Source organism: Sitophilus oryzae, unplaced genomic scaffold (assembly GCF_002938485.1).
Source record: "Sitophilus oryzae breed Bouriz unplaced genomic scaffold, Soryzae_2.0 scaffold_482_pilon_pilon, whole genome shotgun sequence".
NCBI classification, from domain to species: domain Eukaryota; kingdom Metazoa; phylum Arthropoda; class Insecta; order Coleoptera; family Curculionidae; genus Sitophilus; species Sitophilus oryzae.
The window spans coordinates 556,784-571,551 of NW_022147065.1; the positions used below are offsets into that span (position 1 = coordinate 556,784).

The 14,768-nt window shown below is 34.5% G+C and overlaps 1 protein-coding gene across 1 annotated transcript; it reads left to right on the forward strand.

The window, feature by feature from the left end:
- Nucleotides 1-10,558: 10,558 nt before the first annotated feature.
- LOC115886315 lies at nucleotides 10,559-13,991 on the forward strand. The gene is made up of 3 exons (XM_030905410.1): nucleotides 10,559-10,912; nucleotides 11,109-11,916; nucleotides 13,731-13,991. Exons 1-2 carry the CDS (start codon nucleotides 10,600-10,602, stop codon nucleotides 11,888-11,890), a joined length of 1,095 nt encoding a protein of 364 aa, XP_030761270.1. The 5' UTR covers nucleotides 10,559-10,599; the 3' UTR covers nucleotides 11,891-11,916; nucleotides 13,731-13,991.
- Nucleotides 13,992-14,768: the final 777 nt, after the last annotated feature.

Below are 14,768 nucleotides of genomic sequence, written 5' to 3' on the forward strand. Positions count from 1 at the left end.
TACCGGATTCCCACTCGTCACACGCGCCAAGTTTAAATAAGCGAAAGGCTACTGTGTCTTTTTAAAGCGTAAAACTAGGAGTTATGTTTTGTTGTTATTTCATGTTCAGAAAAGTGACGAGTGTGGCCAATATTTTTTAAGTTTTTTTTTTAATTTTTATAGCAAACGGTTTGGTGGCATCGCTCGACGGCCCACTTTGCCCACGCCTAGCTACGCCAGTGGATGTACACTGCATGTCAATTATTAGACATTATAGAATAGAAATTCAATGGAGAATAATGTGAAAATATTATATTCAAGAATTATATTGAAATACATTGAAAATACTTCAACTGAACTGACAACCATTCCACAACATTCGATCAGTCATCCGTATCACAAGAGTGATAAAAAACTCTCAATTCGCTCAGAATAGGAGGTACGAAGTTAGTCGGGTCTGCTAGTACGTAACCTGTGTCCAGAATGTACCATTTTGTTTACAAAAGATTTTCTTGCTATCATTAAACAGAATTTTGAGGTTTTCTCGAACCTCCATTACTTTTCCGTGAAACTAAAGATTCTGTAAACAAAATTTTCATTACCTCCTTAGAAACCCAGATACAGAGAAATTGTGACATGTTGCAATTTTAAACACTCGTCGTAATCTTACTGAGGTTAGGGCAATGGATCAAAAAAGCAGAAATGCGTAATTACTTTTTTTAGTAATTTGTACTACCTTTAATAAATATGGTAAAAAAGTGCGTTATTTAACTTTTTATTATAAATCACTTTACTTTAATGAAAGAGTATTATTGAAGTGACACTTTTTTACGGGCGCTGGGAGTAAAAATTCAAGGCCGCGAGACGACACACGAGAGAAAAAGTGGCGAAAAACTCGTCCGATTTAGCACGTACCTTTTTGCATTTGAAATTACACTTTTTCAAATATGTCCTTTAAATCCTTTAATTTAATAGCTGTTAGTAAGAAGTTTTACTTCAAATATGCGCACATAGTGCACACACAATTTTTTTATTATTTAATTTAATTTAATTTAACTAGGATTTTGCTTTTGTGCTGCTTTTAGATAAAACTGTCAACCAGAGTTATGGTAATATAAATTTGTTTTCATTCTTTGATAGATTGATATTCATATAATTTTAATTAACGTAATATTTTTGGGTGTTTTAAAATGTTAAAGAAGTACAAAGTATATTTAGTTCGATGGTAAGGGTGATGATAGCTATTGGAAAATATGATACTTTAACAGCAAAGAATATGACGTTAATCAAATGAAATCGAATTGATATAACCACAGAAACGCTGTTTGATTTTTAGGACATAGTTGGAAAAGTGTAAACGGGAGTAACCATTTTAGAACAAGCAAAATTTTTTTTTATGAAAACTGCATTTTCTCAAGATATCAATAATATATGTCATTTGTTGAAATTACTGTATCTCTAAGGATAAAAGAAGTATCACCAGTACCTTACCACCAGTTAGCCTTCTATCCTAATGGCAAGTACCTTTTCGGGGCATTTTACAGTATCGCTATTCGATTTGGCAATAAAATTAAGTAAAGGCACCAAATTTCAAGAAAAACGGTTTATCTATGTTCTTAAATATGAACAAAATATACTAATTACCCTTCCAAGGGCTATAACTTCATCAGGAAGCATTTTAGAGCATATATTTATAGGAACTCTTTGTCTTATTTTTATCTATAAAACTCACCAAAAATAGAAACACTATTTTTTGACACTCTGTGTATTACCGTCGGCCTGTCATCGTTCTGTTTATTAACACATTTTTCAATTGAAGGAACTATTTTGATGATGTTGTTGATACTTTTCAATAAATTTATTGATTGAAGATATCAATTCGAATCTGTTTCGCTCTACGATTTCAAATTTTTTATTACAAAATGCGTCTCATAGTTTCATAAATTGCGTCAAATTAATCTTAAAAATCCAGATGCTTCTAGGCTTCAAAATTGATGGTACTAAATGTTTAAGAAAATTTATTTTTATAAAGGTTGTATTATTAATTTGTTCTTTATCTAAAAAGTCCAAAAGTTTTTTCTCTTGTTAAGATAATCCCGCGACATACTGTAGAGTAGGTATATATCTTTTAGGAAACTTAAAAGGCAACCAACAAAAGGCAAATAAAATTAAAAAAATATAGAGGATTACTAATTTTAAAAAAAACATAAAAAAGTTTGGGTCATATTTCGAGAAAAAAAGCTCTTAGCAAAAAACTAGCTACACCACTGAATTCTACGTAAAAAACGGTCCCATAACGTTTCTCACGTAAAATTCAGTGCTTTTCGCCTTCAATATGCTGTAAAATAAACGAGATACGAGGTTAGTGGATAAATGCAACAAAATCAAATTCGCCCTGTATTTCAGAAACTAAGAGGCCTAGGACAAATTTGTTCTAGGACAAATTTGTTTATAGCATCTTTAGTTTCATAAAAAAGTAGCACAGTGAAGTGAAAACCGCATCTCTACACAAAAACGAGAAATCTCATAAAAACACGAAAATGGGACACCCTGTACAGATTTTTTACCTCTATTCCTTTACTATAAATATTGATTATTTATTTAAATATAAATACGAGATGATTAACTTACTTATTCCAAAGAATAGGGGTATTTGCTGCATCATTTCTCATTGGTATTTCCATATTATTTTTGTAAAATATATAAAATGCTGCAAAGGCCCTAACTCAGTATATATTTTTTTAATTTGAATCTATTCAGAAGAAATTGTTTTAGTGTATTGATAATAATAAACCTTGTTTACATTGTTTTGTAATTTTTATACAAACTTCTTTTAAACGCTTTTTGATTAGAATCTGAACATGTTTTCCAAACGATTAAAAGGAAAACAGTTCTATTTTATTTGTCATTACTATGTATTGGGGGCCTGGTTCTGAAATTCTAACAACTATCTATTTTATTTGTCATTCAATCAAAGTTACAAATGATTTACAGTACATATGTGTCAATTAGTTATTTATAATGTCCAAACACAAAACGACAAAACAATATAATATAAAAAAGAAAACCTTATTTTTTGTAAATAAATTTATTTAGCTAAAAGTAAGTACATAAATACAGGGTTCAGCAATTGTGAGTCGGGCATCTGTAGCTCCTAAAATGAAAAACTTAGGGATTTTGATTAAGTGCAAACGTAAAGTATATATTAGGATGTATTTCAGGAAAATAATTTAACCTCTATAAGGTGGCTCAAAAAAGTGTGAGTGGATCAGGATGATTTTTTAAAAGGAGCACGCTGTATAATATTGCATTTTTGGCTTCCTTTGTGATCACTTTACATAATCCTAAAATATTTAGTTTCAGAGATATTAATAAATAAATAAAAAAAAATATTTGTTTTATTTTTTTTTAAATTATTAAAAATGTTCAATACAAGGAATGTTCTGAAATAACAAACAAGGAAAACAAGGAATGTTCTGAAATATAAACTATTCTAGGTATTTACTTTAATTGGTCTTTACTTAATTTTCCTATAAAAATTGTAATATCAAGTCATACAGGTTGTTCAAAATTATATGGCAAACTTTCTGAAATATAAATGTTATTCTTTGTTTTTTTAAATGGAATATCCTGTATATTACTTCTTTATTAGATGGGAAATAAAAAAATAAAAATTTTTTATATTTAAAGTACCTATTTCAAAATTTTTAACGGTTTTGCGGATATTCGTATTAATATAATGGACCTAATGAATAAAAATATAGCAATTGCTAAAAGCAATTGCTGATTAGCAAAAGCAAAAACCTAAAAAGCAAAAGCTGTAAGAACAAGCAATTGCTTAAAATTCCTAAGAATAAAAATATTAAGCATTTGCTAGACATTCCGGGGTAGTGTAAGCAATTACTGTGTCGACTTGTCAAGAGGTATTTTATTTTGTTTACGTTGCGGTATCTCCATTCGTTCAGTTGTCCGTACAAACGTGTTTACTAGGTCTATTTTTTAGGTGTTGACAAAAATATAATTTGCAATATGTCTGACAGTAGTGAATATTCCGACTCTGAGGAGAATCAAGAAGACAAGCAGTTAATTTTCGTTAGGAAATTAAAAGAAAATAAAGTAATTTTTTAAGGTTGATTTTCATGCATCCGTTGTCCGACGATACGTTGATACGATATTAATTTTATTGGTAGAATTTAAAGACTTTGATTGGTTAGAAAATAACGCAGTTTTTAAATTTATTGCATTTTCATGCCTCCGTTTATCGGATATACGTTGGTGTTATTTTATATTTTCGTTTCCATAACGATTTTGCTATTTTACTTATATTTTTATTAAGGTTAGATTAAATTTGTCATAAAAGTGTCAAAACGTCCGTTATCGTATGAACGGGTCCGTTGACGGGCTGCAGTAAAATATTTACGGATGAAAAGTGGCCCGAAAACGCTATGACCAATCAGAGCACCGTCGGACCATCGTATCAATGTATAAAGCTTGATTTTCATGCATCCGTAACAAATTCTTTCTTGACAACGTATATCCGATAAACGGAGTCATAAAAATGCAATAAATTTAAAAACTGCTATATTTCCTAACCAATCAAAGTTTTTAAATTCTACCAATAAAATTAATATCGTATCAACGTATCGTCGGACAACGGATGCATGAAAATCAAGCTTAACCGATGCATAAAAATCAGGTTTTATTAAGTCCCATGTTCCCGAAATAAAAAAGGAAAAAAAACACGTGTTTCAAAACTTTCTTCTAGCAAATAGTTTGCAAGCCATTCTACATTTTCACGACTAAAACGGTATAATTTTCGATAATCTTCTTCTACACATTCCTTGCGTAATTTGTAGAGTTTTACTTTACGATTCAAAAACTCTGCCATTTTACGATGGAAATCAGACAAATGTCACAACAAAACTAATTCAAGCAAATGTAAGGATGGTATAGTGCATGCTTGAAAATTTAACAGCTATTGCTTGTGTAGCAAAAGCAATTCCCAGCTTTATTCATATTTTATTAAGGAAATACTTAACAGTTCTAAGCAAAACCTTTTGCTTTCAACTTTTCCTTTGATTTGAAGCAATTACTACAAGGTCAAGTAATTGCTTAACATTTTATTCACTTCCCTTTAAGCATTTGCTAAGATTTTTCAAGAAAAAGCAATTGCTTCATTTTTATTAATCAGGCCCAATATTATTACATAGGGCTTTTCAAAAGTAATTTTTAACAAAGTCACCTAATGACTTTTTTCTGGTATTTTACGGTTAAAAGAGCCATATATAATATAAACGCGAGTAATTGCAAAATCGTTAAAAATTTTAAAATACTTGAAATACAAAATGTATTCATTTTTTAATCTCCATCTAACAAAGAAATAATATGTGGGTTGTTCCATTTAAAAAACGAAGAATTATTTTTTATTTTAGAAAGTTTGGCATTATCGTTCGAACCAGCCAATACAGTTTTTTTTTATAGAAACATCATATCACAAGACCTTGTCAATTCAGTTTACATTGGCTTTTCATATAATCTTATCGGCAGACATTAAAAGCTCTCAGATTTAGGGATTCCTACTGGCACGTCAGAGGATATAATTTCCTGTAGTGCTTTGTCATTCCACATTTGTGTACAGAGGGTAATTGTGGGATGACGAAGCACTACAGGAAAATAAATTTAATAAATTAATTATTACCTATATCTTTTTTTTTGTTTGTGGGAAAGAAAATCTTGCATAGAATGTAGAATGAGTAAGAGGAGGGGATTATCACTGCGACCTTAAAGATCTATTGTGTCCCCTTACTTGAGTCATCACACAGTCTATAACCCATCATACCGCTGTTGTAGAGGGGACAGGGTATTTCCCATCCTCCTCTGAAAACAGTTCTTCCTCCGAGGGTACACACTCTTCCACGGTTGGAGTTTGGCCCTCTCCGTGCCGCCCTTCACAGTCGAGGAGCTTGCCTCCGCCTGAGGAACCCGTGAGGTGGAGGCTGGAGTATCTGTCTCCATTTTCTCCACCTCTTTAACTTGGTCTCTCCTTAGACCTGATACCGCTATTGCCTCCTTGGACTTGAGATCAATTCCTATTATGAGGACCTGACCATGACCCTCCTCCCTCGAGTTGATGACTCGACAACTCGATGTCCTTACATTGAAGTTCCGACCCTGGATGAGGCTCAGCAGGTAGGTGGTGTCTTTCCCCTTGCTCGTCGGCAGAAAGACCGTGATATCTAGCCGCCCTTTTAGGGTTGTTTTCTCCCTTCACTGCAACCAGTTCCGGCCTTTGCCAATTTTTAAGATTAGGTGCGATTTCCACCAACCAATTCACCGATTCTTGAGATACACAATCGATGAGGATCATGCCCACCCAAAAGTGTATCCCCGCAAAACGCACCTGATCCAAATTTTGTAGATCGATGTATCGCGATCCGATCGCGACCCCAAGTAGCATCTATCTGATTTCGAACTAAATCTGACCTGAAGCGACGTCAGACTTTGTGCAAATTTAGGTCGGGTGCTGGTGATGCGACCTGTGACGTCGCTTTCCTATTAAAAGCGACGTCGTTGAATCCGAGTCGGTAAATCCAACGATCTGTCGACGTACAAAATAACAACGTACCATTTTTATTAATTTCCCAACGTCGTTCCCACGTTGGCTTGCACGACGTACATATACTTGAACTAGCTTCTACCCGTTGTCCGAATAGAATACGTCTCACTGATAATCCCTAAAGTAACGTCCAATATATTGTTCATATTTATAACCTAATTTACGTATCTCTATTTACGTCGGTAAATACAACCCATTAGGTAGCATTTGCGACCTAATGAACATCATGAACATAACCTAATAAAAAGTTTTTGTAAACAAACTTAATTTTTTTATTATGCCTAAAAAAACACTAAAAATGCATTTAGACATTCATCTACATTTTACAGAAAGAGGTCGAAGTTTTTGCAAAATAATAATAGTAGTAGTGATGTCTTGCCTCCACCCGTAAATGCTTTTTATCCGGAAGAGATGCTGCATTACACTGGTGCATCTTAATTTCATTTTTTAGCTTAGGAAACCAGCAGACCCCATCCTCCTCCGACATGTGAGGTTAGGCTTAAAAAAGTGGCTGCCCATTTTTTTAAGGAGAAAACAAAAACTAAAATATAGTTGCACAAATCCACAAATCACTGATACGCAAAGTGAGGTTACGTGGCGTACGTTGGAATTATATACGTCATAATACGATTGCCGGTCGTCCGGTTTGATGACTTCGGTCGTGTGAGACGACTAATGTTGGAGACCCGGTCGGAATTGTATATTGGTATTGGTAGTGTATATTGGTAGTTCATATTAAGTCGGACACAGAAATCCGCCATTCTTAACACGTATCCGATTGTCAGCCATTTTAAAATCGTTTTTTGTTTTTAAAATTTATATTCACATTTCGATTTCTAGTAGAATAATATTGATAAGGTTGAGTTTGGGGGGAACCACAGTACAGTTTTATGATTAAACCAGCTAGAAAATAAAAAAAAAATATTTTGCGAGTTACTTTTTTATAGATATTTTTATTTCATAAATCTACCTAATTTTGAAAGCGCTCGTTGTTTTCCGGAGTATTTTAACCAGATATATCAAGAAAGTCACTTCCGTTGACAAAACTGATGTCTGGATTAATGATTCAAAATTATCATAATATGAAATTAGATAGGCACTTATAGTTATATTCGAGAAGTGATTATGAATCCATTTGTAATTAGGTAGTTTGGTTAGGTTTTTATGTATTTTTGGTAGCGAATATGAAACCAAACGTAACGTAAGTGCTTAGCGACGAATTTTAAGTGATTAAAATCCAACGTAATATGACGTTGGTAATTGGTAGAATTACATTCCCTTTTAGGTCAGATACCGACGTCGAGGCGACCCGAATCTGTATTCCCCATTTAGGTGCAAATAAGGGTCGTCAAGCGGTCGAACCGACGTTGGTACCCGACGTCGGGTTTATTGAACGCGACGTATACCCGACGTTAGATAACGTCCAAATGCTACTTGGGACTACTTCGTCCAAATCTTGCATAAGACACCCAGCACTCTAATAACAGTAAACCATGGTCGTTAGTGCCGGGTAGTGCCGGATTCTTACCGGCTGAAAAAACACACTTCCCTAACACTGATCATGGTGGAAACCGCTTCCGCATTACTTCGTCATGATAGCTGTCTGTTTACTGTCTTCTTATGTCATTTTCCTTTTTCTCTAATATTTGTCTTATTATCCCTGCAGTTAGTTTCTACATTTCTTCTGTCCCAGTGAGATATTTCATCATATCTTCCGTATTGAGAACTGATCAGGTATGAGTTTTATAATCATTACGAATGTAGTCCCATCTCGTACATCTAAACAGTGTTTGTTCTGCATCATCAATATTTCCACAGTAGTTGCAACTATCTGATTCGCGTTTCTTCCTTTCCATTAGATACTTCATAAAGCAACCATGTCCCGATAGAGTTTGCGTGACAAAGTAATCAGCCTCTCCGAATGGCCTGGATATCCATTGCCTAATATCAGAATTATCCAACTTCTTTTTATACCTCTTACCCATGTTTTCGCCACTTGTCGAGTAGGTCCCCTCTCGCGATTTGCTTCTGTACTCCATTGTAAATTTCCTTCCTTTCCTCTATTAATAGGTCTATGGGTGGAACCCCTGCGATTACGCCTACTGCCTCTGTAGAGATTGTTCTGTAGGCACTTGCAATTCTGATGGAAGTAAGTCTTTGGATCCCCGTGAGCTTTTTTTTCTACTTTTATTGCTCGTTACGGTGTGCCACCTACATCTGAATACTACTTACATTATGTGGAGGTAACATTGCTTTTTTAATAAGTGCTGAATAAATAATGCCCTACCCTTAACCCCTTTTACTAGAGATCTTTAGTCAACAAGTTGGAAAAAGTTTGTGTTCATTAAAATGTTACCCACTATTTAATACTGATAATGTTTACATATAATGAGCTATTAAAATAAAATTATAAATAAATATACGTTGATAAGTCAGCCGTAATTAAATTATTTAACCTAAACCCTAAACTGTTTTATACGCCGTGTCCAAAAAAATATCTAAATAGTAATAATATAATAGAGAAGTTATTGTTTTTAAATCATACTAATATGTTTTTATATCATACTAAATATGCAAGTTCATTGCAACACCAAAACAACTTCATTGCGCAAAATTTACCTCAAATTTACCTTTAATCCAAATGTGCTTTGTTTGTCCGTATACCCCTATAACTTTCTTATTTTTTTTAGATAAGCGAGATTTGGTAAGTTAGTATATGACGTAAATTAGGATTTATTGACGTATTCAATTATTTTCGGCCACTTCCTGCTTCACCAATGCTCTTCCTGCGTCTGCAATGACTACGACTTTTGATTTTTAAATGGGACCTTCGGTATATTTTCAAAAAAAATACCTTTAAAATGACACTTTGAATAGAATGACTTATCACATGTCAACTTTTGACATTTTGGCTTAAGAAGAGTCATATTATAAATTTCAATCTAGAGTGCCATGACTAAGTTAAAAACACTAATTTTTAATCAAAAATCATTGGAAAAATAGATTTGATCGTCTAGTGTTTTTCATGTCTTCTCCTGGCCGGTTAAAAGGTCGTCAAACCGTATTTTTAATCACATTTCAATCTTTTCAAATGGAACAATAATTTGGTACCACACATTTGGTATTTCGAGTCAAATTTTCGTCATGAACCGCATGTTATAATTTCAAAAAAATATGCAAAAGTGTCAAAAGTTGACACATGATATGTCATTCTATTCACAGTGCTATGTTATCCAATAAAGTAAAAAAAATACGGGGATATAATTTAAAAATCAAGGGTTGTAGCCATTTCCGGTGGAACAGGAAATTACCGAAAGCAATAAAATACGTCTATCAATTATTATGTCCGCCAGGTATGGTTATATATGTTATACAGGGTGCTACAAATTCGAGGTACGAGCATCGGTATCTCGAAAACCGTGATAGATACGAAGATGGTTAAATTAGGGCAAAGTTGCACCTTGGGATGTTCACCAAGATGCTATCAAAAAAGTTTTTAAAATTTCAAGAATTGCTGAGTTTTTTGGAAAAAACGATTTTTTTTGAAAACCACCTTTATTTTTTCCTGTCGTTACTTTTCAGAAAATCAAAAAATTAATTGCATATTCTCATAGCCACTTTATTAGGGCTATCTGACAGTATTTTTAGATGTTCAAATTAGCTGATAATTTGTGAGATACAGAGGCCGACTTAATATTTTTAAATACGGACCTGCATTTTTTATTTCAGTTTTTGAAAGAACTCGGTCTCCTGAGTACAACGATATGCCACACTTTATACTATTTTTTTGTTTTGGGTACCTTAACAACAACAAAACTATTTAATTATATTCACGCCTTGCTCTCGTGATCACACTGTAGTATTCGTCCGCTCTGTCGGCGCCACGTATCGGTACCAAAGAAATAAACAAACCTCCCTCCATATCCCCGCACACCGTCGAGCCTACCTTCAGTTTTTATTTACGTGCGTTAGTGTCGGGTCGTCGCGTGTCGTGTACAAAAAAAATGGGAAATAAGAGAAAATATAGTGTTTCAACTTCGGAAAACTCTTCTTCAAGCGATAGTATAGACTCAGAGGATAGTACCGAGCGGAAGATCTGTAACATTCGACGGAAAATCCGAGATTTACAAGAAAAACATAGGAGTAAAAAACGCCAGCGGCGTTCAAGCAGTGCAGATGGTCGATTTTCGCCTGAACCTACATCGTCAGCTGGACGACGACATGCAGGTCGTTCTAGGCCAAGCTCCAGGAGGGGCAAGGGCAGTACAAGTTTTCGGCGAATTATCATAGACACGGAGAGTGATGCCGAAAACGACAGTAAGTTTAAATTTTAATTTTATTTTTTTGCTTAACGTTTTGTAGTGCAAACCAATTTCGAAAGAATATGACCTGATCTTGAACAAGAAAAGGATCATATTATTGTTTTATTTTTCTCAAATTTTCCCTGGTGACCTTGAGTAAGGTCAGCTAGGAGGTCATAATCATGACTAATCAAAAACGATTTGCCTTGCAGGCGAGGCGCCCCCGGTTGAGGTTAACATCGACCCGACTATCTTGAACCTTTTATGTCGTGAAAACGAAACAGAAGACTTTGCTGATCCTATCCAGAAGGACGTTGCACTCCAATGGGAGAGCATATTAAAGTCTGGTATGAAGGACGAAGAAAAAATGAAAGTTATGGAAAAATACAAGGTACCTAAAAATTGTTTATCTTGTTCATCACCCAAGCTTAACCCTGAGGTTTTGGCCGCCATCAATGAGACAGCCATTAAAAGGGACGAACGGCTAGTCAAAGTCCAATCACAGATGGGAAAAAGCTTAGCAGCCTTGGGTAAGGCATTGTCGATGTTAATTTCCCTGGAACCACAGGAAGGGGACCAAATGATACCAATAATTGAAGCGCTAAGTGATGGGGCAAGACTGCTTGCAGACATTCACCACGAACAGTCAATATCCAGGCAAAATGTTGTAAGTTTTGGATTAGACAAACACTTGAAGGAAATTGTTGGAACTGCTGTTGACACCTGGTTGTTCGGAGAAAACTTGGGTGAGAGGATTAAGAATGTTAAACAAATTGAAAAGTCAGGACAGGAGCTGCTGAAACCAAAGGTTTTGCCTCTTAAAAAGAAAACCAGCGACCCAAAAAACTCCAGGGCCCCGCCTCGACGCTCATCAGTCCTGGCGGGATCTCAGAGCTTCAAGAGGAAGTTCCACAACAGTCATCGTGCTCAATATCAGCGCAGGGAACAGTCCTACAACAGGAAACAACCAGAGAGGCCCCGTTATCGTTATTAGACAATAGCAACATGTCTACTCACGAGGTAGGTTTTAGAGCAGGTAGATTGTTTCATTATGTACATGAGTGGTATAAAATTACAAAAGACCCTGAAATAATTTCATGGGTAAAAGGGTATAAAATACCTTTCATAAAGAAAGTAAGCCAAAAAATAAATTTTGCTAATAAAAGATGGTCTAAAAGCGATATAGAAAAAATTCAGAATGAAATTTCACACCTCCTGACAATTGGAGCTATAAAAAAATGTAAACCCTGTAGGGGGCAATTCCTTTCCAAAATATTTTTAATTACAAAACCTAATGGCAAAAACAGGTTAATCTTAAATTTAAAACAACTTAATCAATTTGTAAAAACAACACACTTTAAAATGGAAGATAGAAAAACAGTAGTAAAGTTTCTTTCCCCAGACATGTTTATGGCTACTATAGACCTCAAAGAGGCATATTTTCTGATAAAAGTAGCCAAAGACCATAGAAAATACTTACGTTTTTCTTTTAAAGACCAATTATATGAATACACTTGCATCCCATTCGGGTTATGTACTGCGCCAAGAGTATTTACGAAACTTTTAAAGCCTGTCTTACATTTTCTGAGATCTAAAGGTCTTTTGTCGGTCGTATACCTGGATGATTTTCTTTTATTGGGGGAGTCGTTTGAAGAGTGTTTAAACAATGTAAAAATAACTTTAGATATTTTACAAAGATTAGGTTTTGTAATAAATTTTCAAAAATCTAACATTAGTCCAAGAAGAAAATGCACCTTCTTGGGGTTTACATTTAATACTAGGACTATGACCTTGGAGCTCCCTCGAGAAAAACAGAATGACATTAAAAAATGGATTGATAATATGTTGAGATTAAAAAATTGTACCGTTCGATATTTTTCTAAGCTTGTCGGGAAATTAGTTGCAGCATGCCCTGCATTAAAATATGGGAAATTATATATTAAAAATTTAGAAAGAGCCAAGTATTTGGCTTTAATTAAATCCAGAGGGTCGTATAACGCGATAATGACTATCCCACGCTTTATTTTGGAAGATTTAGAATGGTGGAAATCCAATATTTTAAAATCTGTTAATTATTTAGTCCTTTCACAAAAATTTGCGATAGAAATTTTCTCAGATGCGTCTAAACGAGGGTGGGGTGCATGTTGTAATAACCAAAGAGCCAGTGGTCAGTGGAGCTGTAGGGAAAAATCCTACCATATTAATATATTAGAGCTATTAGCATCAGGTTTCGCCCTTAAATGTTTTGCTCAAAATTTAAAAGATTGCGACGTTCTGCTTCGCATTGATAATACAACAGCCGTTTCGTATATTAACCGCATGGGCGGAATTAAATTTCCAGAACTTAACAAAATATCAAGGCAAATTTGGAAATGGTGCGAAGAACGTAATATTTTCATAGTCGCTGTTTACATTAAATCAAAGGATAACATAGAGGCGGATTTTGAATCGAGAAAAATTTCGCAAGATATAGAGTATGAATTAGCTAATTGGGCCTTTCAAAAAATTTGTAATACGTTTGGACAGCCAGACGTAGATTTATTTGCTAGTCGGAATAATAAAAAATGTTCGAAATACATATCCTGGCATACAGATCCAGATGCTCTTACCACCGATGCTTTTACCATATCCTGGGAGGAAAAAACATCATACGCTTTCCCTCCTTTTTCCTTAATAACAAAAGTATTGCAAAAAATTATTTTTGACAAGGCCACAGTTATCTTGGTAGTACCCTATTGGCCAACACAACCCTGGTTTCCTTTGTTTAATAAATTACTTATTCAGGAAGTTATCATCTTAAATCCTAATAGAGAATTACTCTTATCTGTTGACAGGAAGCCTCACCCTCTTTGGCGGAACCTTTCCCTGGCGGTAGGATTGTTATCATACAAGCATTCAGGATAAGAGGAATCCCAGAAGAAAGTATCCAGATAATGTTATCTTCACTTTCCGAGGGAACTACAAGGCAGTATAATAGTTGCCTGAGACTATGGTGGAATTTCTGTTCAGCGAATAATATAGATAGGTACGCTTTGTCTATTGACTGGACCTTAAAATTTTTGACAGAGATGTTTAATAAAGGCGCTGCCTACGGTACTCTAAACTGCGCTCGGTCAGCACTTGCTCTAATAACTTCACCAACATTAGGGTCAGATCCTCAAATTAAAAGATTTTTCCAAGGTATAAAAAACCTTAGACCAAGTAAACCAAAATATAACTACACTTGGGATCCGAGCGTGGTCTTAGATTATTTAAAGGCCTTTTATCCAAACGAAGACCTAAGCCTTGAAATATTAACTTATAAGTTTGTAACGCTGCTAGCTTTAGTAACAGCCCATCGTGTGCAAACGTTCTCCCTTATCGAAATGGATAATATCCATAAAAATGAGACAGGATATCAGATTTTTATAAGTGGTAAAACAAAAACTTCGGGTATTAATAGATCTCAACCTGTTTTATATGTGCCTTATTTTCAAAAGGACGTTAGAGTTTGTGCTGCAAAAACCTTTGACGTTTATTTGCAAAAAACTAAAGATTTAAGACTGAAAAATACTAAATTAATTTTAACTTTTAAAAAACCATGGAAACCAGCAACGTCTCAAACCATCAGTCGCTGGATAAAGCGCACCCTGGGAAACAGTGGTGTGGATATAAAGATTTTTTCAGCACATAGCGTAAGGCACACAGCCACTTCAACGGCAAAAAATAAGGGTGTATCTTTAGACTTAATAAGAAGCACAGCTGGCTGGTCTGAAAGGTCAGATACCTTTGCAAAGTTTTATAATCGCCCCGTAATCAATAAAAACGAATTTGCTAGGTCCATCTTACAATGTTAGTTTGTTTTTTTTTTTTGAGTTATTGTTAATTAAATT